The 27,308-nt window shown below is 38.0% G+C and overlaps 2 protein-coding genes across 2 annotated transcripts; both read left to right on the forward strand.

The window, feature by feature from the left end:
• The first annotated feature begins 5,049 nt into the window (after positions 1-5,049).
• Positions 5,050-6,496, forward strand: tap (Basic helix-loop-helix neural transcription factor tap). The gene is made up of 3 exons (XM_066738970.1): positions 5,050-5,118; positions 5,351-5,554; positions 5,953-6,496. Exons 2-3 carry the CDS (start codon positions 5,369-5,371, stop codon positions 6,469-6,471), a joined length of 705 nt encoding a protein of 234 aa, XP_066595067.1. The 5' UTR covers positions 5,050-5,118; positions 5,351-5,368; the 3' UTR covers positions 6,472-6,496.
• Positions 6,497-23,101: 16,605 nt separating this feature from the next.
• On the forward strand, positions 23,102-27,175 carry GC (gamma-glutamyl carboxylase). The gene is made up of 10 exons (XM_066738815.1): positions 23,102-23,441; positions 23,784-24,041; positions 24,128-24,449; positions 24,516-24,698; positions 24,785-24,948; positions 25,013-25,401; positions 25,475-25,675; positions 25,927-26,171; positions 26,239-26,553; positions 26,644-27,175. The coding sequence occupies exons 2-10, from the start codon at positions 23,786-23,788 to the stop codon at positions 26,798-26,800; spliced, it is 2,232 nt and encodes a 743-aa protein (XP_066594912.1). The 5' UTR covers positions 23,102-23,441; positions 23,784-23,785; the 3' UTR covers positions 26,801-27,175.
• Positions 27,176-27,308: the final 133 nt, after the last annotated feature.

A 27,308-nucleotide genomic window follows, 5' to 3' on the forward strand; every position in this document is an offset into this window, starting at 1 on the left:
GTTATAATATTTCAGAAAACATTGGAAAAAAATACTTCCAAGGATTATACAGAATTTCTTGCATGGCATCTTTAGAGCTGAACATGAAAGAGTTAGAGTGCACATTTCATATTCGATTTGCTATAATATAATCTACGATTATCTCAAAGAAACAAGAGTATCTAAGATATTATAGTCTAAAGTGAACAATGCTATAAATAAATTTATTTATTCATCCATCAAATACTTGATATCCCTATCCCTCGTAGTGAGCTTCACAAAGTATGTATCTTTCTCTGTAGCAATTTTAAAGATTTTATGCGTTATTTGTATGATTATATTAAATTTTATGTTTTCTCAAATAACGATGTGATTGAGAAAATCACGTAGCGAAACGATACTCGGCAAAGGCTGTAATTGCATATCATTATTTTAAAAATAATCAGCGCCAATGAAATAAATGACAATTTCGAATTCTGCAAATACCTTGCTAGTTTCTAAAAAGTGGTACAGTTAGCTCATAAAAGATGGGAATTCTTGCTAATGAAACTGGAAAGAAAGTCGCTTCGACCAGTATTGAGATAAAAGAGAGTTGTTTTGAAAAAGAAAACACAACTTCATGAAAATTTAGATTTTTAAAACTTTTATTAAGTTAAGGTTAGTACTTTCTTTCAGTTTCAAGATAAAAAAAGGAACTTGTAACAAATAAGAGTAATTGCAATATATTTTTCCTTTGTCTTTATATTTTTAAACGAAATAACAAAGGTTGTTGTATGGATTCGAAGATTTAATGGTAAAGATCTAACAGCTTGGTGAAGCAGAATCGGTTCAAAAGGTCTCCAGTTGGCCTACCAATGCCGCGAAGGTGAGTACCAGTGAGTACTTCAGGTTTTAGCGTGCAAGGCGAGTAAACCGAACGTCCGCCGATGCTCTCCCTTATCCCCCTGCCTCCTACACAGCAGTCTTTATTTCTTTTCTCTGCCGGAGTGGGGATGAAAGACGCGGAAAAGGGGATCTGTAAATCGTGCTGGTAGATTCCAAGGAGGGGGGATAAGAGTCCGCGTACACAACGTACAACTACACAAGGGGGAGAGAGGCTGGGTACAGTTACCGAGGTTGAAGAGGCTCCACCTTTAATGGATACAGCAAATTTCAATTGATCCTATACTATGTAATATTGTTTCAATAATTTCAATATTATATATTGAAATATTACACGAGATTGCACGATCAACAATTAATAAGATAAAATATTACCTTTAATCAACAGTTCTCACTTTTTATTTTTAGAAAGCCACAATTATTTTCCAAGACTTCAAGTTTCTTGCCTGTAATAGAAATGACTTATTACTGAACGTTACTTCCGGTATTTATTTATTTTCATACATCCATAATATGTTTCGTATAAACATCCTATAGGTTCATCGTTGGTCTCGCGTGCCGTGTCAATTACTCCATCCTGCATTACCCGATGCAGCAGTATTATACGAAGTATGAAGCGTGAACGTCGATGCAGCAAACAAGAAATGCTACATCCTTGATAATTAGGTACAAAAATTCATATTGGCCTATAAAATCCTATATCAATTTTCGTTAATAACACACCGCACACGTGCTTATTATAGCTAATGTATTCCACGTCTATTAAACAAAACACACTGTAGCTTTAAACACGTGTGATTGCAAGTGCAAAAATTATAACGACTAAATCGTCTCTGTGTCATTTAATAACAATTAACTAAAAAAAATCTCCTGACTTACTACGCTAATTTATGAATTAAGATGATCGCGTGGTAATAATCACGTGGTGTTGAGGGATCATTGATCTCCGGGAACTTTCCGCATAGACACATTTTGCGTCATTGCCTGTCGTAATGATTATGGGAAAAATCTCGCACGTTCTCTACCAGTACATAATACTACAGTTTATTGTATGTGTACACAGGACATGAACCAAGCGAGTCGACTCACTGTCTGTTAGCCAACCCACTTCTCACGCTATGTGCATTTTATCCGGCAAGCGACCACCCGCACATTAACACTACATCGCAATCAAGTCAAGCAAACTTAATTAACACAGTTTCTCGTTGGACGCTGCTGCAAATTATGCCAAAGAACTTCCCTGTTAACGGAAGCTACTATACCGTTCCAGATTTCGTTTTCCTTCAATTCCCCACGTGTCCCTCGACTATGGCTGCTATTACTATAACTGCGCGATCCCCGGAAGACACTCGCATGCTTCGTAATTATTACTCCCCGAAGGAATAAAATTTCACAGGAATGTGGTAACTTCTAGTTTGCTACTCGCTGGAACACCACCCGTCAGTTTTCTCTGCTCGAAAATTGTTAAAATCTGTACAGCATTGGAAAAATTGGATTCGGTATGGAATTAATTCTCGGTGTTTCCGGTTGATTGAAAAAATCCGTGACACAAGCAGCTGATCATCTGTTAGAGTTCGGTTTATCGGTGTCGTCGATAAATTACCCAATTAGAGCGGGACTGCTTCGGCTCATTTTTTTATTCATGAATTCCAACCCTTTTCTGGAGGCGCGCCATTGTGCCGTGGAAAGAGCGCCCCTTTTTTATTTGATTTTCAATTCGGCACGCCTCGCAGGTCAAATCTTTCGTGTAACTAGCGATATTTCCGTATGGCGCTTTCCTTGCGCGGGACATGTGTCTGGAACGTTGTCGATTTCACGGAGACCTTTTATCGAAATGGCAAAATGGTACGAATTTTCGAAGTGTGAAAGGGGTCGTTAGGTAGCTCGTGCTATCGTTTTCAAGAGAGAAGTTAAATCGCGCGCTGCTATATATATACTAAAGTACAATGACAAACCCGATAATACTGCGAAGGGACCAATCCCACTCTCAAAACGACCAAAGCCTTCCACTAAAATATAGCAATCTTCTAAATGGAACTTTTCTATATATGTAATTGAATTCACCAACAGCTTCGAACATTTCATGGATAAATTTAAATCACCGCGAAAATACATTCGAAGAATATTTTTAAATTTTTGCATAATTGAAATTAGCAAAAGTTTCCTTTCGATACTTAATCATCCCTGTGCATTTTCTGATTAAAAAATTTACGATTAATAAAATAATGCATGATATAAGCTTTTTTAATATGGATGAGCACGAGCCATTCATTTTCACGAATGACGCGTGTATGCAAAACTGCATTATTCACGCCTTTCCTGTATCATCACACAAGTCCGATCGAATATAATGCATTATGCAAATGCTAAAGTATCCTCTCGATGCCTGAGGGTACCGATAAATAAATGCCATGGTGAATCTGATTTTTAAGAAAAGAATTGTAACAGGTATCGATATTTTTCCTATATATACGAAAGCTATATTTACAGAGAGTCCTATTATTCATTTCAGCTCTTTGCACATCCTACGTAAAGCGAAAATTTCTTTTACACTCTTTTTTTTGACATATATATACTCTGAATTGTAATAATCTTATCTGTATATTTTTTAAATTTGGCGAAAATACAGCAGGTGAGAAAATTCAAACTATAGGGGTAGAGCAATTTGCACACTGAATCAAATAGAGAAACCTGTTTGTTTTCATTGGACAAATTATTTACAGTACACTCAGAAAATATGAATACGTATCGATAGCAAATCGTTAAGCAAACATGCAACACGTGCTTTTCGTATTTTTATTCTCATGCATTTCCGCTGGTTTGATTTAACCTTCTCCATAGAGAATCCTGAGGCAAGACAAGGCAGGTAGCTGAAGAATACTGAACACCAATTATCGCGATCGCGTTATATTGCTATGAACTTTTTTTTATAAAATTTTACAAATAGCTTGAATGATATAACTGTTACTTTTCGCTCCTGGTTAGAAGATTAATTTTTATATCCACTAATTTATATTTTTCAATCAGATATATCATTGAATCAGCGATAAAGTGAGGACACCTTGATTATTGTTTAATTCAATTCCATTGTAAATAGTTGACAAAAAAAATTCTAATATAAATGCACGATAAGTATTGTACTGAAAAATTTTAGGTTTTGCTGCATTCTTCAGTGGAATAATGATATAATTTGTATAAAAATAGTAGAAGCTTCTCAATCTTATATACAGATACTATCACTGATTAATTATAGATAGAAAATCAAAAATTAAATGTGCAAATCCAAATTAGTTTCAAATTATAAGCTTCATCCCCAAGATTTTGTTAATTAAATTATTCGCACATAAATTAACAGTAATATAAAGAATCCAGATATGTGTTTTAAAGTAATTTTGTTCGTATGAGAGCTTAAATGAAATTAATAAAAGAAAAGATTCCTGTATTGTCATAGGTAAGCTTTAATATAGAATGAGCTCATTTCACCTGATTTCAAATATCTACAGGTTTCTATAGCAATATGCCATATATTATCAGTTGATTAGCAAAAGTGACATATGGGCAACGTTAGCTTTATTAGATTATCGTCCACTTATTTTCTATCATACCCAGTTCACCATTACGCTTTCAAAGCGAAATAAGGTCACTGGAAAAATCTTATTACTAGTAAGTAATCTACGTTTATAAAACTATTATCACTTATAAAAATTGCACAGTATAATTTCTTCTAAAATCTATACGTGGTTAGAATTTTCGTTTATTATTTAGAAATAAATTTAGAATAACTGGTTATTTAAAGGTATATACAGCATTAACTATAGCTAGTATGTAAAAATCCTAAAGCGGTGTAATCACCCTAAAAACCTCTAATCTTCTAACAAGACTACATTTCCATGGCACGCGTCTAATGCATACGGAGAGAAGGAGTGGGGGAAGCGGTTGGTGCCCCTTATAGTGGTGATTATGGGGTGCAGTCCTGGCATGGTGCCCCATAGACGGTGGTTGGTTAGAATGGAGGGGGCAAAATACCCCCGGGACGGTATATATGCTCTAAGAGCCCCTTCCTATATGCACAGTACCAAATTGTACCCAGCCTAGGCCAGTTGTTCAATTCTTATTTCTCCGCTTCCCTTCCTGGCTCTACTATGTTGTGAAAATTGTAAATTGATAAAAGCGTCGTTGTAATAAGCGAATTGGTGCAGTGGTGTATCTGTGACTTATTTCGTGTTGGATAATTATTCCTATTTCTATTCGCATCAGGTAAAATTAAATTCAAAACTTTGAAACTTCCCGTCGGTAGTTATCACGACTTCGTCAATCTTGTAATTTCTGAGGAACAAAATTGTTCCACGTTTTTTATTGTTCAATAAAAATTAATAAAAAGACTGATGACTTTGATTATATTTAAATAAGAATATTGCGTAGTTGGATAAACTATTTTAATTATATACACAGATTAATGTTTAATTTAAATGTTGGTTTCTTTTTTTAGAGAAGATATTCGTGAAGAATGTCATCGGATTACTCTTTCTGTAGCGAAGGAAATTTTGACGAGCTTTCGAGCTCTTCAGATTCCGGTTTCGACGTGAGCTACGAATCCCCGAAACACGAGCTACCGAGAGACACCCTCTTTCCACCGGTCAAAGAGGAGAAACGCAAAAAGACTAGAAACACCCGTTGCAAAAGCCCAACTCAGGTAAATACAAGCACTGATTTCTTTATCTCTTGAATTTCTCTTGCGTTTCTTGATATGAAAATCATATTTTAAACACGCGCACAAATCATGAAAGTATCCTATAAAAATTGATGGATCTGGTTAGCGAAGCTGTCGAGTGTAAGCTCTACCTGGCTAATCTCTGGGGAGAACAATTTTTAAGTGCTTTTCGATCTTATATTCATATAGTTTTTATACACGAGCAAAACATAACACTGCGTCCCGGGCGGTACTCCTGAGGGAGAGTAATGGGTATTGAAAGTTTTCCCGTGAACGCCTCCGCGGGATAAGAAAAGGCGCTTGCCCAGGACGGAAGTGTTCGGGATAAAGGCTTCGAGATCGAATTGGAGAAAATAAGATGAGCTCTTTATTGTACGCAGGTGCTTAGGCTGAAAAGGAATCGTCGTATAAAGGCTAACGACCGGGAACGACACAGGATGCACACTTTGAACGATGCCCTTGAGCGTCTGAGGATGGCCCTGCCCACCTTTCCGGAAGACACGAAGCTCACGAAGATCGAGACCTTGAGATTCGCACACAACTACATCTGGGCCCTCTCCCAGACATTGGGCAACGCTGAAAGTGGTGAAATCACGGTGAACGTTGGCAATGTGACTGTGAGCATTGGCGAGAATGGAAACATGATCACTTCATCTACGGGAAGCTGCGCGGTGGCTGCCCAGAAGAGGCTTGGTCCGGTTCACACGAATTTCCCTTATCCTCAGGAAAGATTCGTTCCAGAATGGCAGGAGTACGATTGCTACAGTGACCAAAGTATCAGTCCACCCATCCAATATCAGGCTTGTTACGATCAGAGAATTTATCCTCAGCATCAACATCAGCTTCAGCAACCGATTCATCATATGCCTCATCACAGCTCCATGTACCAGTGTCTTTAAAGATAGTTACTCGCGTAGAGTTTTAAGTCGAAGAAGCTAAATGAATAAATGTGTTATCTCGATCACGTTTTGAGTGTACCAGTGTCTTTTAAGGCGAATTTATATAGTTACGCGGACGTTGCGCAATTATACAACAGTCAATATTTTCATGACGTAATGCACTGTAAAATTCGCGAGCTCGATTAGAGTTTCCTCGAAAGACGATTTAGTGCCTGAGAAACGTATAAATTTTCCTGATAGCCTTGAACGGATAATATCAATTGCAGTGTAAGATTGTGCAGGTAACGCCTCAGTACAAAATCTAAACTATTTTCTTAAGCCTGGTTTTGCCAATTGTATAGTGCAGGATATACAGGGCAATATAATGTTTTATCGCGCTTCATCGAATTTGTAAAGACAAGCTAAAGATTTATATTTAATACTAAAAATGATCGTTATCTACTTTGTAAGGAAATATTCTATTTATAATTATTCGAGGTAATTACTAGGATAGAGATACATTACCAAATCCGTCTAGATGGTAACTTATTTTAATATGTGCCCTATTGTGACGTAAGAAGACTTATTATACTTAGAAAATTATTTTCTAAGTATTTTACTTGTGTATCAACAGCGTTCCTTTTATTCTAGTCACCGATGATTCGTTTCATCTCGAACGCTCGATCTCATCTTTGTTTCTAAAAAGTTTCATTTGTCTTTTCCTCTCTTTATAATCTAGGAAAAATATATCATCCAACAGTGCTCTTGCTGTAACTCGGTTTTACCGATTCAGGGAATAAATTGTACAGAATTTATACTTTATTAATAAAGCATATTTTACCTACTTTTCGTGTTTCTCATTCGTGTGTATACTGTCAAAAAGCACGCGCTAATTTATTCCCATAAAATCGAGTAATAAAAATGCACAAGCATTCTTATTCTTCGTCGATATGGTCTACTGGAGGTGCTGATAGAGGGCTGAATATTATAAAATGATGGAGAGACAGATGATTGGGAGAAACTTCTGGCGCGCGACTTCCGGAAATGGTACGTTAGCCACTTTGCAGGAATGAGAGAGGTTTGCTTAAGAATGAATAAGCACGTGCCAGGTCACGTGGCCTTTGTAGGAATCAGTATGGGGCAGATGTATCACAAATCGTGCTTAAAATTACACCTATCGTTCTAATCCTAAGGATTACGTCTGCGGCATGACTTTGACCACTGTCGGAATTTAAAAAAAAAATAAGAGCAGCTGAAAAAAACTACCATAGATAGCGTAATAAAATATTAAAATTATGAGAATGTAACCTGTAATCGAGGGAGAATAAGAGAGATAATTTGGTTGAAATTCGTAGATAGTATGGGATTCTCATGAAATACGTTCGATCAATCAATCGAATTCGTCATGTTTCGTGAACCTTGATCAATAATTTCGAATACAAGGCCTATTTGCAAACAACACGCAAGCTGCGTCGAATCCGTTAGCACGCTCGATCGTTTCCCTAAATCTTACCAATAATGGTAATGCTTCAATAGAACTATTATGTCGACAATATATCACTGTGTGCGTAGCATGGCAGACGGTCAGATTCATAAAGGTGTCGGATTTTGGGGGTTTCAATCAGTTTTTGCCACTGCTTGCACCCCGATGTCAATAAATTTTTCCTACCGAATGGAATACAGCAAAGTACAGAAATCCCTACTGCTTGTTCGACTTAAAAAAACGAAGAAAAAACTCGTTTTAAACCGCACTAGATACATACCTACTTCATATAAAGTTTACTAACCACGAAATCTTTGCTACAGTGTCTCTTCGAACTTTTAAAAGATAAATGTGCATTTGTCTATTCAAATTACAAACATTATTTCAATCCTTCTCTTTGTACATTTGTGAATAAATTACTATAAAAGATTTTCAATAGTGGAAGCTGAGTGTAGCAATTGAATATTGTTGTTGCGAGTGAAGAGGCTCTGAATACGAATGGGTAAATATTTTATAAAAATCAGCATAAAAATTATAGTGTAGAGAGGCGAGCACAGTGATTTCATTTTGATCGACCTTTCGCTGGGTCGTTTCTGTCGAGTGCACATATCGATCGTGTGCGCACTCTTTATTGTGTTGGGGTGCTGGTGTGTACGGTGACATACTGGTGACCGTTCCCCGTAGGACGTAGAACACACCGCTTTAGCAAGGGGATTCGACGAAATTCGAATTTGGAAAGGGGAGCCTTTTCCTAATTCAGGAAAATTCGTAAAATTACCTTGACCGGTCGCTGAGCACTTAATCGAAGATTAATGACCGTAGCTTGGAATCATCCGTCATCTCAACTAGAATTGTTCAACTTTATGCAGATGCAGCTCTCACACGTGTCTGCAAACTTCTCCATCCCCTACCCATAAGGAAATCTATTCGTGTAGAGTTAACACTTAACACCAAAAATGATTTTAAATAATTAGAGATCTATCGACCAATATAACAAAACATAAACGAGGAAATAATAATTCCAAGAAAATCGTGTTAAATATGAGCGAATTTGATTGGCATTAAATTTTAACGAGCAATCGTGTTGAGAATCAACATTTTCGTGGTTGAGTGTTTGGTGAAAAAGACTATGGGTATAACCGTCCAGCGTAAAAAGAAGATTCGACAAGCATCTTTTCGTATCATATTTCGGCATCTGTTTACATGTTGCTCCGAGTGCTTTGGGGTAGCAGCTTCTCATTGTAACTTGGCATTTGCAGGCTTTTGTGGTAAATACAGGACAATACTCGTTAGACCACTGAATCATTGTGCAAGGTTCCGGATCAATCAGAGCTCATCCTCCTTTAGTTTATTTCTCCCTTATTACTATCGAGAAAAAACGATGTAACGAGCTAATAATTATTTTACGGTTTATCAGAAGAAATAACAAGCCATGTCCATCACTGTATAATAGCGATTGCAATGTTTTAAAGGGGATAATTATGGAATTTTATTAAAACTCGAACGAAGAGGAAGCGATGCTCGTCAGAATGGAAAAAGGTGGAAGGAAAATTGATAGAGGACAAAGTCGCGCTGGCAGGAACTTGACAATGACTATATAGCGCTACCGGGGATACACGCATGGCAAGCATATACAGAAGTTTGACTCGCGCGGTGGAAGTATATGTAGGGGGACAGATGTCTACGGGGGGCAGGTGTAGCCCTCTGCGCGCGTGCCAACCAACCCCCCACTGCGTTGCCATTCAAGACTATAATTTACTTGAAGAATGCCCGCTCTAACCGGGTATTCAATCGGGATGACGTGGGTCCAGGGTGCAGTGAGTGAGTATTCCTCACTGGATCCAGGATTGCCAGTCATAAACGATAATGACAGAGTCGACGATAAAGCTCGATACGGAATTGCTCGAAATGCAATAAAACAACCTCCAGTCGAGGTTAGAAACATCGCACTCCTCTCCCTAAAACTATAAACATGAAACGTTAAAGTATAAACCGTCTCTCCCCTCTCCCTCCTCTCGCCCTCTTTATTTCTCTAACTGTAACCATCAACCCCCTCGGTCTTTCCGTGTTTTCGTTCGATTTACCCGTAGCAAAAACAATACTTCCATCATCCTAGATGAACATGAACCAAGTGTAGTGGAATATTTAAAAAACAAACACTGCATGTTATAATACACACGTGGAAACTCTTTTTACTAGTGTTTTTCTAGTATTTTCAATTATTACAAGGTCACGTGCATATAACTTAAATAATTAAATTTGGATAATATCCACGCTTCGACACTTTAAAATCACTCGTTAATCATACGTAGAATCGGGATTAAAGTCTGCTAGAAAGTTTGAGTGAACAAATCATTGATTTAACTGCAATGGCAGCGAACATTCGTAGTGGCTGGCACATTTTATTTGACCTGTAGGGGTGAGCTTAGGCAGGATTACATTCGCGCTCCTAGTATGGTAGTACAGTATTTGATCTCCAATGGCGTCCTGCGCTGGATTTATTCGAATTGAAAGGACTTACGGGGTAGTACATTTATTTCTCGATAAAAAATACCCCAAGCCTTGCCAAATGAAAATTAATCCCATACGATCGTATTTCTTGCTCCCTCAATAGACACCAAAGACGAGGCTAAATTAAAACGAATATATTCGTCAAGTTTATCAGTTTTTTTATCATTCAAATATATCGATTATAAAAATTCTGAAGAATTACTCTAGCGGCAACTCGTAGGCATAGTATAGAGAGAATTTTCTTCACGTTTAATTTCACTTCTGCCTATTGAAACACTATCCAATTCTGGGGATAACAGAGAGGATATAGAATTTCGCTCGTTATTATCATGCCATTACCGTCAGAATTTGTGCTTTTCCTAATTTCCAAAGTTAAAGTATATAAATAGAAATTCAATATAGCGATTAACTTGCTCGTTTCGCTATTGATAGATTAGCTATTAACGTAGTAACATAATATCATCTGTACTTTTTCTTCGAGTGGCTTCAATGGAAAAAGGCACACTTAAATCACAATAGCCTTATCCCAAGATGAGGGGGGGTCGATGGTCAGTGGTAGCGATCAGTTGCGCGGAAAATTTTCATGGTAAAGATGACGTGCCACGTTTTACGAAGAATAACCTGAACGGTTCTGATATTTTACGTGGAATATAATCCAAATTCAATGTTCCGAAGAAAATGGACGGAAAATTAAAGAAACCAACCAACAATATTGCAGCTATCTATTTCTTCGTTCGGAATTATCAAGCTGTGCTCACACTTGTTTTTCGTTGATTACTCTGCCCGAAACGAGATATTAGCAACATGTTTTATCCAGTTAATTAAAACTGTCTGATAACAAAAAACCAAAGCATTATCATGGATTTGATATTATGGCTGAATTAACTTTTACGACGAATCAGATTTGAAGAAAAAATCGTAAAACGTGGTTCAATCGGGTTTTCATATAAATTCACTGCACGCAATCGCTAATATAATAAGGAAACAGGTGTGCGTTGTTGGCTGCACGAATCTTCGTGGACAAACTCAAGCGGACTTTGAATATATATATGCAATGTTATTCGTACACTTTACACGGGTTCGCATGCAGTCAAGTGCTGGCACAGCTCGTGCCCCAGACATTTTCTGTCTTTGTCGCTCTTGGGCTTTCCACACCCCTCCCTTTTCTTTCAGCCGACTGACTGGCAGCTCATTAAACACCCACAGCACCCCTTGACCGTCCCTACCCTGATTTAACTATTGTTTACCACGCCTGTGTGCGTGGCCCTTCACAACTTCGAATCCACACACCCACACACACACGAAATTTTGTCCGATGGAGCTGACAGCTCATTGGTCGTTTTCAAAGAAGACTCGCGAGCCAACCAATAGCGTCCCAGCGAAACACGGCCTGTTTTGGCTGATCGAGGCGAATTCTTTTTCTCCCTCTGCACCTATACGTATATACAGTACACGCGAGCACGAGCCTGCGTGTGCGTGCACAAACGCAACGGGGACAAACAAAACAAGTACGGAGAAGTCGTGTGCACTCACACATACGAATTTATGGGGTTTGCACGTTTGCAGTATAAGCCCGAAGCGCCCTAGAGCCAGGCCATCTGTCCGTATTTTCGTCGACGTACGACTCGCAGTGGTTCTTACTTTGATGCACTTCAGCATCGATCTATCGCAGCAGTAGTTCATATCTACGGGCTTGTTACGGATTGGGAGGGTAAGGAAACGAGATTTGCCGCGGACTAACGCGGGCGGAAGCTCCTAACAAGCCTAACTTTCAATGAACTCTCTTGTCCATACAGCGAATAATCCTCGTGCTCGCCAATACAAACCTTTCGAGAGAGAAAAGTATTTTCGTATTCCCAGCAAATTCCATTATCTTCCATCGTTGCGGCTTTGATTAGAAAAATTCGAAAAGGGACGAAAGGGGAAGGTTTATTTGGCAGGAAGTATCGTGGAATACTCGCGGAACATTTTTCCTTTTTTACTTTCAACACCAGCGGAAGCGAAAAAAAGAAATGACGTGTCTCACCACGTATACGTACCGGCGACACCGATTTTGATTGTGATCTTTTTCAAGCCCTCCCCTCCCCCACTCGCTCTTTTACTTGCCTCGCACGAACCGACACTGCATTATTATTTCATAACAATCGTATCTCGCTTGGGGTAATACCGGCGTATAGACTCTCTCCATCCTCATATTTCTTCGTCAAACTATATAACGAAAGGTTGAACAAAAAAATTTATCCTACACCCCAGACAACCATTTTCACCCCTTCACCTTTCATAGAAAATATTCCAGGAACAAAGTACATAGTTTAGTGTTAAAAATGTTGAGAGATTTCTAACAATTAAACCACAAGTTTACACGCTTTCGTTGGTTTAATTGAAAGGAGAACCATGATTCAATTTTAATTTTTTTTTTAGTTGTAATTCGAGAAGATAGAGTTCTTTATTGAATCAACTGTTGGAAGCAAAGTGGTGAGAGCATTCGACCATCGATCATATAATTTTGAATTTATCTTTTCGTGATAGTGGTCCCGCTCCTCAGGGGTAAGTCTTTAGGATTGAATCACCGATAGTCATTATTCATTCTTGAATTTCTTGGATCGATGTAACCAGAGCCTCGCAGTTTCACTATTAGCTCGGCAATTTTCAGGAAAAAGCTGTATTTCTCACGTTGGCGTATCTTCAGGGTTCAGGGACCACCCTGAATTGCTTGTGAAGCGTGTGGCTGTTTCACGGTCACTTAGCGGCTGAGGCGGCCAGCCGGCTCCTTTGAAATCTGCCACGTCGCGGCAAACATCTGAGCCGGGCAAGGATTTTCGCGCTCTTGAACCCTTAAAGGGCCCACTCGAGGTGATCCTGCCTCTAGTAAAAATTCCAAACGATCCTTCCACAATCTATACCGAAAATGCTACTGTTAAGAAAACGATCCGCGGCTCCACAGCATTGATTTCTGCGTCCAACTTTAAGAAAGCTGCGGAAATTCGAGCGTATCCAACCTTTCATCCTAGCCGATTTGTTAATCTAACCGTAAGATTCTCGAGAATCTACTTCCTCATTTATATAATGTAATTTCTTGAATTTTTTCATAGTTCCTCATATCTTTTTTTTTTCATTCAGTAACCATCGGGCGTTTCTTCTTTTAAACGCCACAAGAAAAAACAATTTTTTTGAGGGAGAAGATTTCTAAAGAATAATAATAATGTAACTATATTCTAGGTATCAAGCTGTATTTTTTAATTAATTTTGCTGAATAAAAAACCGTTACATATTCAACGGAAGGAAATGGAAGCCGGGATTTTGATGGGTATGAAAAAATAAGATGAATATATAACTGTGTTTTTTGTTGGCATCGGTCCCTTGGTTCAGGTCGATCAGGGTGCAGATAATCGATTGAAGGCTCTTCTGAAAACTGGGACACCGGGCGGATATTCATATTTACCGTTTATAATATTACGGAAGCGATCCATGAAAATTGAAGAATATTCGAAGCGATTCATTTGCGGAAGTAATACCCATCAAAATTAAAAAATAATTTCCATGCATGGAATACGAGGAAAAGGAAATCGGAATTTGATAAAAAATAAAACTGGTAGATTTCATGCGGTAATTGAGCAGTAGCCGCCATTAGCTTTTCTCGTACCGTATATAGTAGCGTACTATAGGGGTGGGAAGAAAAAGCAAACAACCCAGTCCTCTCGGAAAGCCCGTGGCGAATCGATCTTCAGCCTGGATGGAACGCGGTTTTGGGGGTGCGTGCCACCTTTGTAAGCCGCCGATCCTCTAATTTCAAGGTATTTAACCCGATTAACGAGACACGCTCTCAAATTTCCCTTCCGAAAACTAGGAACAGTTTCAAGCTCATTAACAGATATTTATTGCTAATTTTCAAAATTATATCAAGTCAATTTATAATTCTTCAAACTGTACCACGTGCAAAAGCACAATTAAATCTTCAATAATGCTTTTCTTTAAAAAATACAAATTTTAAATAATTCTCAAGCGCAAAATTAGTGTAAAATTTACAGCTACGGCTTCAGAAACCTGCACAATCTTTAATGAGATAATAACTCCATTCAACCGCTTACCCCTTTAGCACGCGCGAAAACTTGAACCTCGTCATAAGCCAATTTGGTATGTTTAGGTTAAAATAAAAGTTTAATTAAATGATGCTATTGGATGAAAGTATTAAATACAAAAATATTATTATTAAAAATTTCCTCAACTATAGTTAAATCGTTAGATTATACGAGCTTCTTTTTCACGTTAAACCACTATTCGATAGTGAAAAAAAAATGAGATTGTAATACGACTATAAAAAGATTTTACGGAGTGGTGTTTTAATTGTGTGAAATTGGCACGGTTAATCGGCTTATAGCTATATCGCTTTCCAGACAATTACTCGGATGCGCAATCCAGCCATGGATTCCCAACTCGAACATTCGCCACGTGACCGGCACGTGACTCAAGGACATGCGTTTACGCTAAAGCGACCATCCTCCAAGCGTGACGCATGTGCACACTTGCGTGCAAGGTGGGTGTCAATTCGACGAAAGGTTACTCACGTACAGCCAACAATTATAATCATAAAAAATGCTTAAGTACGATCGAAATGGAATAATAGCACACCATCTTTTCCGGCGTCGCGTGCCACTTTGAGTAGCTTACGTTACCTTTGCACAATAAAGTGCCTAATGCATAGAATTTTCTCAAAGAGCTTTAGTTTAATATCATCTGTCGATTTCTCGACTGTATCGATTCAACCTTTTTAATTCGTCAAAAATTCACATTACACAATCGAGTATATCTATCTATCTATATATATATACAAATTAATAATACCCTACTTAATTACTGAAATATTTTCAATAATATTCACAGAGAAAATAAAACAGGCTACATAACAGTCAACATTTACATAGAGATGATAATTTCTGGGAAAACTTCCTGTCTGAAACAAGACATCACGCTTATCGAAGAGTCACAATGATGATTTTACGGTTAGCTTTTCCCACAGGCACCGTAATCTTTTGGCATCCTTCGCTTTTCTATCTTTTTAGGCCAGCGAGAATTAACGTATCACAGTAGGTCACGTGCAGAATTCGCGCTGCACGTGGCATCGGTGCTATCCTGCCCGAGGGTGCACGTGGCGCGAATCTACGTGCATACGTGAAATTGATAGTGGCCAACTTCACACCACCGCCACGTGGCATTGGTACTAGTGGTAGGCGTACGAGCACCCGTAATTGAGATATCATAGCCAGCTTCACGCCTGCCAGCCCAAACCAGGCTAATTCTCATTGTTTCCCATTGGATTCTGCACACGTGACTGCGGGTCATCCTGTTGTTACTCCTGCGACGCACCAGAAACGAATAGCTTCGCCCAACCAGAAAATTTGCAACTGCAAATATTATTCGTATCATTAATACGCGATTCTCACAATTTTTTCTCGTTCTGTCATACCATTCCCCACGTAATTCGTCATGCTACCGAATCCTTAAATTGTGGAAAAAAAGTTGTATCGTGCAATTAAATCAGGGTAGTATGTGAGAAATAGTGAATGTCTTCTGGATTGTTAAATAAAACCTGGATCTTTCAGTTTTTTATTTGTAAGAAATAATCTTGTTTGATTATATACACGTTAAAATTTGTAAGGAAAGCAAACGTAAAGGGTCACTCTGGACTGTTTTAAGCCTAGCCTGAAGTCGTTTGAGTTTGGCAAGTATAATGTAGAGTGTTTGCGCCACGTGAAACGCCCGTAGCCGTTTGCAGAACTTCTCAATTAAGACACGCTTTATTCGAAACCGTTTGCCCCAATTATTTACGGAAAGCCAAAGACAAATATGTACTGCTGTTAAACGATCTCTTTCAATTCGTTATTTACAGCTGTATACTTTACGTTACTATCAAACTTATTGCAAAAGTCGATTTAATTTGCAATGTTCAATTGGATATTCATATAAGATTCAATTAGATAAGGCCAAATCACCAGGTTGATTGGAGGTTTTTAGCATTGCAAATTTCTTCTTTGTAGAACGAACCTCTCAATCTGCTAATTTCAGCATCGATTTGTACCTACTCCCTGCATCCCTTGTGACCCTTGTACGGGCGATCACAGTCAGCCACACTTAAGTCTCATCCAGATAACGAATCTACCACCTAAATACAGGCTAGAGAGGGACTTTCAATAGGAAGCGGAATAATTTCTTGCTTTTCACGATCCTGACCCTCTCTACAAAATCGCAATATCCATCCTACATCAAACGACAACATTCGTTGGTCCTTCACAAATAAGCACGTGCACACCACGCAAAATGACTTTAGCACATCATTTTCTTTTTATTAAAACCATCGATACATTAAATTTAGCACCAAATTAAAATCAAAATACTTATTTTAAATAGTTATATATTGAAACATTAGAGGTTTCACCTAAAATCTGAAAATCAGATTTTCGTAAAATTGCTCGAACATTTTATTATATAAAATTTTTACTAGTAAATCTTAGACGTTATCGTGTTCACCAGATTTTATTCTGATACTTTAGCTTCGTGATGTTAAAGAACTGAAATTTATAACCTTTGAAAACTTACATTCGAGTGTGCATTCGAAGCTAGTGGGGGAAGAGAAACAAAGAGAGTACATTAAAATCTACTATAAGTCTCGTCGGAGTAGAAAAAATATCAGATAGGCTAGTGGCTGCCAGGTGAGGCAGTTGAAGCGAATAACGCCTTTTGACGTTAACGCCAAGCCTCTTGTATGTGCGTGCACCATAAACGCGATCGGCAACAATAAAACAGATCTTAATCTCCCTTTCTTCTCTCTCACTCTCTTCGTCCCTGCTTACCGAGGCCTATTACCATTATGTTTGTACTCGAGCTATCACTCCATTGTCTCACTTATCTTATATGGATTATCGGAAGAAGCGTCTGACGGTATACTTTCTCGACTAGAGCACACGGATTCACCACGATATACAGAATTGTTAATAAACTTCCTACAGCATCTTGAATTTTAAATTTCTTTCAACGCTGTTCAAAAATTTGACTAAAATCATAAATAAACTTTTGCTTTAAAAAATTGCACAATGGAGCGGGAATACCAATTAAAATTAGTTTCAGGGGATGATTTTTATTTTATTTTCTCAAATAGGGGAAGGATCGAATAAAGAGTGTAAAAGATGCTAATGTACTTAGACGATCTAGCAGTATCGAGTTGCTCTCGAATGAAATTGATAGAGAATTGAATTGGTAGTTGGAGATGAAGAATGGTAATGCGATTATCGTGAAAAGCTGGCCTCGAGATCTGGGCAGATTCTACGTACAGTACTTGGCGAATCGACGGTTCGCTTTAGATGAGTCCCTGAGCTGCGGCAGGAAAGATCCTTTGTTCCTAACACGGCAACATCCTAACTCCCGCGTCCCGAGGGATCATTTCGTATTATATTCCAGGTTACCCTTCGTAGAAACGATCGTTATCTCTTTGAAAAACTGGGACATAAAATGCGCTCCAAATAGCACAAGTATTATCCTTGTAATCAGACGGACCTCCCTAAACATTTTTGCATTCAACGATCGTTTCATTTATCTGAAATTGTATAATTACAAAGATACCAGATAATTATATATGCTGCATTTTGCACGTAATGGCGTAGAGATCCACAGATGTTTATCATACCCTGCTGGCCACTCGAGGAAGAAGTGGACCGATGTAGTAGCCCGGTAGTAACGGACAAGTAAAACAGTTGCTACTGCGGTAAAATAATATGGAGGAAGGAGTAAGCATGCGTCATTGCTTCCTCATGAACCCCATCAACCGAAGAAAAACTGCCAAAAGTGCTCTTGGCTAAAAAAATCCTTTCATCTAAATAAATAAATAGAAAAGTGTGTCTGTAATATTTTTATTTCGCTTTTTTTTTTATTACAGATGGATAATGCAAATGAGAATATCTTGATAGAGAATTATGGAATAAGCTTTAGCTTTGTATTTAGATTTTAATTCGTGAAAAACGATGTAAGATCGAATTTTTATATGCTTTGCTGCAAGGACATGGGTGTAAAATAGTAGCAAAATAAAATCCCTCGAGACTCGGAGGTTTCGATGGGGCGAGGGTAAAAATTGCAACATTTTTCGTGAAAACAAACTTGGATGCAGTTAGAAGGTACCAGTGACCCTTTTCGAAGTGCACCAGCACCCTCGGCCAATGACAATCGTTGCTTTTTTCTATTTCCAGCCGGGACGGTTGGGGTACCTGCCCCCAAAGCGTTGTCCCCTGAAAACGTCCTTCCATTTGAACGCGCGCGCAGAATGGATATCCGCTCGCACGTGAGGATGCTTCTCTGTCAATTCTCGAACTGTCAACTGTTGCCAAGATGAATGCTAATTGGATTATAATATGCAGAGCAATATCGCTCTAGGCTGTAATGAGCACAAAGCTGCTAATTCTTGTGTAATGAATCCACTTACACTACGAAAAGCAACATTTATCCTGCAATATTCCCCGTAATCAATTTTGATTCGTTTAATTTATGTACCGAACAGATACGAAGCAAACATGCAGACTGCGAAATTTCCACTCTAATAGTTGCGCCATAGAGAATTGTTTGCAAGCTCGAGTGTTGGTCAAAAATTGAAGCAATAGGAGGGCTACTTTGTTGCGTGATACCCGATCAATCTATCGGGCAAAAAAAAGTGTGAAAGTCCCCACTGCTATAGACCCAAGCGAAAACAGGCTAAAAAAATCTTTTCTCTTTATAAATGGGAAAAATTTAAGCACTTTCTAGGAGATTGTACTGGCAGCTGGACCAAGTCGAGTGGAAGTGCAGCTCGAGATTAGAGTCCAGTTTCTGGAAGACTGCTCTAAGTTATGGTAATTCCACGGAATATTGATCAGGTGTTTACCTCTTAACTCCAAATTGAGTTTCTGCCTTCCAATTGCTTCTCAACGTCTATACGCACGCCTATGCATTTTAATGAACCACTTAGGTCATTCGAGTCTTATGACTATAATTGCTACGAGTAAACTCGAATGAATAACGATGCTTTCTAATAGTCGTATCATGCATTCCCACCGCGGACTAAACCAACTGACCACCCGTTGCCGATTTTCGCTCGTTCTCCACGGGTTGTCACGGTTTTAGCGGATTACACGTCGATTACAAGGCTCAATTTAAAATTCTCTCCTTCTCTCTTTCTGGCACGAGGCACGGCAACCCTTTGTGGCCTACTCCATGGTTTTACAATCAGTCATCCGTGCTGTGACACGTCCAAGGGGGTTGCCAAGGGGTTGCCTCGTCCCGAAAAGCGGATTATGCACCTCTGCTTTTCTCTTTTCTTCATTTTGCATCCTAGTTGCCTGAAATGACAACGAGATCTACTTTGATCGATTATTCTCGCTCTAAACGATCGGCTTTCAACTCCGACCACGAGTATCGGGATTTCATCCAGAAGCACTTTCCATTCAACTTTATTTCCAAACGCAGCGATGCAGTTCTGCAAGTCACTGTTTAACATAAATGAAACACCTACTCTTCAATATTAGGCGGAGATATTCCATACTTCAAAAATGGTTGAATGCTTTCTTCCCAATTGGCCCACTTGCCAAAGAAGAGAAATTATTCTGAAAATGACCATTATCGTATACAATCTTTTTCACGCGAACTGTAATTTTTTAACTTTTATTTTCTCTTAGCAACTTTTACTTCCCATATAATGCTCTATGTATAGGATCGATTCTAACGACCCCAGCATCACTCTATTTTGTTTAAATATTTTATATTGATACAAATAAATATAGGACTGGTTTTTGTCAACATATCGTAAAAGGAGCGTGATTGTTCACTAATGTTATTATTCTCCGGCGTAAAAACTGCAAGAGAAGAATAGTTGATACAGAAACATGGATAAAAATATTAAGAAGTACTTGGTGCATTCTCGACGCGTACTTGGGATGCTGGTGAAAACCCCTCCAACGTACGGTAAAAAGGTGCCCCCAGGTTTTTTCCAGTATGAATGATGATGTATGGATGTTGGCTGTGAGCTAGGGGCTCGGTAAAGGGTTCCATTGTTGCACCCCCCCCCCCCCTCCCCCTGCAGAAGGAACCTACTCTCCCCGCAGGGGAGACCTTCGTGAAATATTACCACCAAGCAGCAAACTACATTCTGCACACTGTATACTGTTAATTTTATGCCCGATTTTTTATCCACTTCAACCCCCCTCGTACCCCCATCACTTTATAGCCTTCGAGATACGTCAACTTCTACGCTAGTGCCCCCTTCCAGTTTGTCTTTCTTCCATTCGTTTATTTTTTGCCTCAATTTACATATCGCTATTAACGTACATAATTCAACAAACAGGACGAAGCAATTTCCTCCACTTTTCCCCAATACTGCAGAGTAAACCTATATTGAGTTGAATAGTGAAATATTTAAATCAGGATTTTCTTAGTTAGGAACACAATGGTAGGGTACAATTAATAGTACTTGTAATCGAACTCCGGTACGCGATACAGCATGCAAATTCAACGGACACGGTTTTAGAAATTTGCCCTACTCGTCCGCCAACAATGCGTGACTCTGCCAACAATGAAAAATAATAAACCGTGATAAATAGCCGAGCAAATACGAATGAGGATCGACTACTATCCCCCTCCCCCTCTCTACGCTTTCTCTCTTTCTTCGCTTTTATCATTCGTGTCACTCGCTCGATGCTTTTTCTCTTTACTTTACGATCTCGTTTTAAAGCCACCCCTTCCGTCAACAATATTTCTGTCCTTGTTCATTCTTCATGCTCCCCCTTTATATCTTTCCATTTTTCCGACGAGTGTCATCTCGCTCCCCCCCCCCCCCTGTTTTCTCTCTCTCACTTTTCCAATCTCTTTCCTAAATTCACCCCTTTCCGATGGCTCCAGTCCGTCTAGCACTTTCCAGGTGTATCGCTTGAATTTCCGAATAAATAAGCTCGGCAAATAGCGAGGGCCTGACAAAGTCCCTTGCGCGAATAAACATTGCTATTATAGCATTAAACGAGCCGTTGCGTATTCAACTGGCATTAATTTGCTGGCAAAAGTGTTTACTGTGTTAAATGGTACGGTCCACTCCAGAAGATTTTATTCAAAAATATCATCATGATTGACGTATTCGTCGCAAATCAGTTTCACTATCACTCTCTTCGTGGTTTTACATTTGTTTCAAGGAAAGTCGATCCTTCATTGCAGTCTCAAGAAGGTATAGAATAACTCTGAGCGACTCTGCATCGAAATCCATCAAAAGGAGAAATCATTTCAGGGGGAGTGAATTTTGAAGAGGCAGCACTAATCAAAAGTGGTCCTCGGAGACAGATTGAGGGGCGTACAGAAATAAATCAGTCTTTTGTTTTACAGCCCTAAATCGGCCGTTGGGGGATTTTCAGCGCGAAGTGACGTGCATTCATTAGAACACCCCAGCTGCGATAACGAAAAGACCGAATAGGTGCATGGCTGCTTTAAAACCTATAATCGACGAGCAGTTTCAGATAAATTATTGAAAAATTATACCATTTACAAATCCAAAGTGCACAAATTATATTTCATTCAATTTTGTGAATCCTTATATGCAGAACGTATACAAATTGTGTATGCATCATTTTAAGCTTACATTTTTAATTTCTTCCAGATTTAAAGAAAATCATTAAAAATATAAAATTATATTCATAGGACACTATTATTATTTATTTTTTCCTTTATCAAATCTGATTAAAGAATAATATTATCATTTTATCGAATTTAATTATTCGACATTCTTAGAGAGAAAGGGATAAGGGTTAACCAGTGTATTCCAATGGAAATAATTCGAATTAATGAGTCTGGAGACAACAAGCTTTGTATTTTCGTATCCCCAAGGATTTTCTTGGCGAGAGGGAAGGATTTAACACGTCAGTCAGTGTTCTTCAGAGAGAGAGAGAGTGATTATGGTACCCCTAGCTTCACCTATATTCATCACGTGATGAGTAATTCAGTAAATTACTTTACCAGAATACTGATTTCTCTACCAGAATGACTTGAATTAATCGAATCGCGAAGCTTAAAAAAGTAACTCGATATTACTTCAAATATTGGCACCGATAATTTAGTTTATCTTATAAAAAGGCATAAAATGCAATTTCAAAATAAAATAGCAATTTAATTCCATTGCGCTTAATTCTAAAGCAGCGTTGGATGCTGCATATTCTCGATCCTCTGATTGGTTGATCGTTTAACTAAACCAACTTCATCATGGTCAATCGCTATAGTGTGCAGACACGAAACTGATCAAGTACCGCGCTCACACGATCACACGGAATTATACTCACACACACGCACGGTGTGTAGGATGCCACATACGCGTCTACTCGATTTCTCGAACGAAAAACGGCTCTTGCCATGTGAAAGCCAGATAGTCCATATCACCGTCCGTACCAGTCCTGAAATCAAGGAAAATAAGCTGCTAAAATTAGGTTTGCTCGCAAAAGCCATTAATCAATAATAATGCTGCCACCGCCAGACGCGATAATAGCTGGAAAGAAAGTTAACGCTCAATTAATAAAAGATTGCAACTATTCATACAACGCTATTATCAATTTAACGAGAAAATAGCTCCGAGAGAACGTGACGTGACGCGATGGTTTGGTCCACGAGTGTTAGTCACAATGTTTGGAACGAAGTATTTTTTGAAAATGAGAGACGAGAGGGTGGGAGGGGAGAGAAATTACTAATGATCCAGAGGATTTAGTTCCAAGTGAATTTTTAAAATACGAGGAGTAGAAGGGCATGCGCTGGAGGGATAAAATAATTATTGCGCTGGCGCGGGTCAATAGTTGCCACGTTGCCTGGCGACGGTATTCCTACTCGCACGAGCTTCGAGACTAACCGGCGCAAAGTCCTCTTCATCTTCCTCCGAGTTTACTCAGAACGTGGCCGGCCTTCACTACGTCACCATCAAGGCCGAGCATCTCCTCGAATCTCTGGTTGAAACCCTCAGGTAATTCTCATCCTCCCTCCTATTCTTCTGTCCTAAAACTCTACTTTGCTCACCTCTCTTTTAACATCAACTGTAATACCCGCGCTTCGAAATCAACTCCAGGAGTTCATTTTAATTGCCCGAGGAATTTCACTTCTCATTTGTCTCTCATACAAATAATGATTATTATAGTATTATGTTGCTTGTAGAATTGTACCATAATAGTTTCTTCTGTAATGCTTCAACTAAAATCAACGGATTGTTTCTAGCAAGCTTCTGTAGCAATTTAGTAACTGCGATCGTTATTCTTCGCGCTCTTTAAAATTTTGGCGGGAATAGACTCACGTGTGTGGAATGTTGCAGGAATGTTGAAGGACGGACAAAATATCGAAGCAACTGATAAAAAGTACGAGGGACAGGATAAAATTAAGAATGGAATTAGAGGACAAAATTTATTGGAGCGATGGAGATCGAGTTTACCCTCCAAAGAATCGATCGATCAGAAGATCGAAAGTACTTGTGGATTTAGGCTGGAGGATATATCAAGTTTTGAAAAAATTACCCAATTTCTCTATCGACCCACCGATCCAGCCAGTTTGGGTGTAGCTCGTGCTTTGTTTGGTAATAAAATGGAAACAGTGCTTGTTAGTAAAACTAAGAAAATTTATATGTAAATTAGGATTTAATAGATATGATCATATTTTAAGGGTTATGCATGGTGATCGATGTAGTGGAGGAAAGAGGATTCGCCGATATCGATATAAAATGGGGCGATCCTAACGAGTGCCACTTTCCTTTAATTCATGGAATGAAGCCACCCGCATTGCCGTGGATGATCGTCATCTACACAATTATGTGGTTTGGTGCCTTTGGAATTATGCTCGGCTATCGTCTCAAGCTAACTTGCGCCTGCTTCGTTATACCCTATTGGTACATCTTCCTACTTGACAAAAGTTACTGGAACAATCATACTTACCTCTATGGACTGGTCGCCACACTTTTCTGGGGCACACAAGCAGACAAATACTTGTAAGACCACTTTTACTTAATCAACATGAGAATTAAACTTCATTATTAATGATTTTATTCTTCCAGTGCTCTAAATTTAAACAGGACTGAAACAAAAGAACCCAGTGTTCCATTTTGGAATTATTTCATAATAAAATTTCAATTTTTTATATTGTATTTTTTGGCTGGTTTGAAAAAGTCGAGCAGAGAATGGTTGGAAGGCTACTCAATGACTAATTTATCCAAACACTGGGTCTTTGATCCCTTCAAGTAAGACTGTTTTGTTAAAAGATTATCTATTCATTATGATTTTTGGTTTGTCATTTTTTTAAACACACATAATTATGGGATTTCAGGATATTTCTAACCACCGAGCAAACAGATTTCTTTATTGTTCATTGGTTTGGTTTCATCTTCGATTTAACTGTTGGATTTTGGATGCTCTTTGATAAAACGAGAATCCCTGCTATGGTTTTTTGTACAGCCTTTCATTTAATGAACTCAAGACTATTTAGCATAGGTAACTTTTAATTTCTCACTTGTACAAACCGGTTCTGATGATTGATCAAATTTTATTTTTTCAGGAATGTTTCCATTTGTGTGCCTTGCAACGATGCCTCTATTTTGTCACGTAGATTGGCCACGAAACTTATTAAGATTCCTCACATCAAAATGTGTTAGAATTAATGAAAAGATTGCTGAACAAAGTTGTCCAGTAAAGGAAGAAACGTTAAAGAATCATGATGATTCAAAGAAAAGTGAAAAGTCCAATGATAAAGTTACCAATAGTGTGCCTAAAGAAAATTGTGGAGACCTTGTTGAAACATCGAGAGAATTGAATAAGAAAGAGAAACTGATGAAGGGACTAAAAAATACTTCCTCCACGACAAAAAAACAAAAATTCGTCGTGTCTCTATTATTCGTTCATGCATTTTTACAATTCTTTCTACCTTACTCACATTTCCTTACAAAGGTACTTTATAAAAACTAAATTCTCAATCTTATCGCCAGTCCCTTTGAAATTTTATCGATCATTTTTTTTACAGGGCTACAACAATTGGACACCAGGTTTGTATGGATATTCTTGGGATATGATGGTTTATGCCTGGGAAACTGTGCACGTTGTAATTAATGTTCGAGATAACGTTCACAATCGCGATAATTTCCTTGGGTCTGATGTTTGGGTGCAAACAGATCGGTGGATGAAGCACGGGGACATGGCTCGTCAGTATACTTTCTGCTTAAAGGTATTTCATTGATTTTTCAAAATACTAAGAGCCTTTTTAACAGTAAAAGTTCTAACTATTAAATCTTAATTAAAAATTATAATTAACGTGCATGATGTAATTTAAATTTTGCATTAATTGCTTTTCTTATCACTATAGTAAAATTTTTATTTAATACTATTTAATATTTTTTTACGAAACGTTCTGAATTAGCAGCAATTTTTAAACGTTTGTTTGTATAAAAAGTTCCTTATAGAAAATGTATAACCTAGGACAATTTAATGCGTGAAAAACATGAAGTATTATCCAGCAATGATGTCAGCAACAATGAGAAAATGGAATTTTATCGACAACTATCTACCAATATCAGTATTTACATGGATGTGTGGACTTCTCTTAACGGAAGATTTCAACAGAGATTATTTAATCCATACGTAGATATGCTGACAGTGGAATGGAGCCCTTTAAAACCAGTAACCTTTTTACTGCCATTACTAACTCAGTACAACTCTTACAGGTAATTTCATCATTTTTAACCAGATTAAACGAGTCAATTTATAAATCTAAAATGAATAATCTTTCAGATACAAACTTGAAGAGATTCAGCAACACGTTTACTCTTGGTCAAATTACACTGACGTTCTATTCATAGCTGATTTTCCTGGAATGCACCTGGAGAATTATATAATAGCGGATTTAACAAATGTCAGCTTAACAGTTTTAGAAGGAGACGTGGTGTACAGCGAAAAAGGACAATCTAACACAATAGCGTTATCTAAAGGGCAATCAGTGCCGGTAAAAACGGAAATCTTCCATACCATAAGTACAGTCAGCCTATATCCAGCTTGTTATATGTACACTTACACAAATCAAACAAGAGAGCAACAAAATACCAATGGGTTTGTACAGTTTTTGTTTAAGAAAAAAATATTTTTTTACTAAAGTCTTTTTCTCTAAGAAAATTTAATATCTAATATGTTATTTCCTAGAATTACTGAGATTCGTAAAGCAAAAGATCCTTTACCAATCATGAAAGAACTTAAGTACAAGGCAAAAGCTTGGATTCGAACTTTCAGCCACATAACGAACGCCTTTTTTAACTTAGTATATAATGTCCCAATGGTACGCCGAGTACGCGTCAACTAGCTGTAACCAATTCTTTTTTATTTAACTCTAGGTAACAAGTTTTATTTTATGCGTAAGATAGTATATCTAGTTACTTACTATAAAGATTATTTGACTGTGATTTTTAAAAATTATTTATATCTGAATTCTATCTTTCTCGTGATGAGAGTTAACAATTACAAAACAGTGTCTATTATTAATGTGTGATATACTTTAGAGAATAATACATGTAAATAATTAATTATGTATTGCATAAGGCAGCATCCTTGTCATATTAATGTGAAAACTGATTACTATCCTAGAGACTGAGATTGAACATAATACAATTTTAATAGATGTATTTTATGATATATTGTTAACATTTATTTATAATCGATCATTTATAAATATTATAAACTGAATTTATAAATTAAACTAAATGAATGGTGCAATTTACTGAAACCTTCGAGTTTATTCTACATCATCCAGAAATGCTACTTAGCAAAAACAAATTTGGATCATCAGATTGGCTCTCGTGCTCATCTAAGGC

This window comes from Prorops nasuta, unplaced genomic scaffold, assembly GCF_024137725.1.
Source record: "Prorops nasuta isolate Cenicafe-Biocafe unplaced genomic scaffold, Cenicafe_Pnas_1.2 PNAS00019, whole genome shotgun sequence".
Taxonomy (NCBI): domain Eukaryota; kingdom Metazoa; phylum Arthropoda; class Insecta; order Hymenoptera; family Bethylidae; genus Prorops; species Prorops nasuta.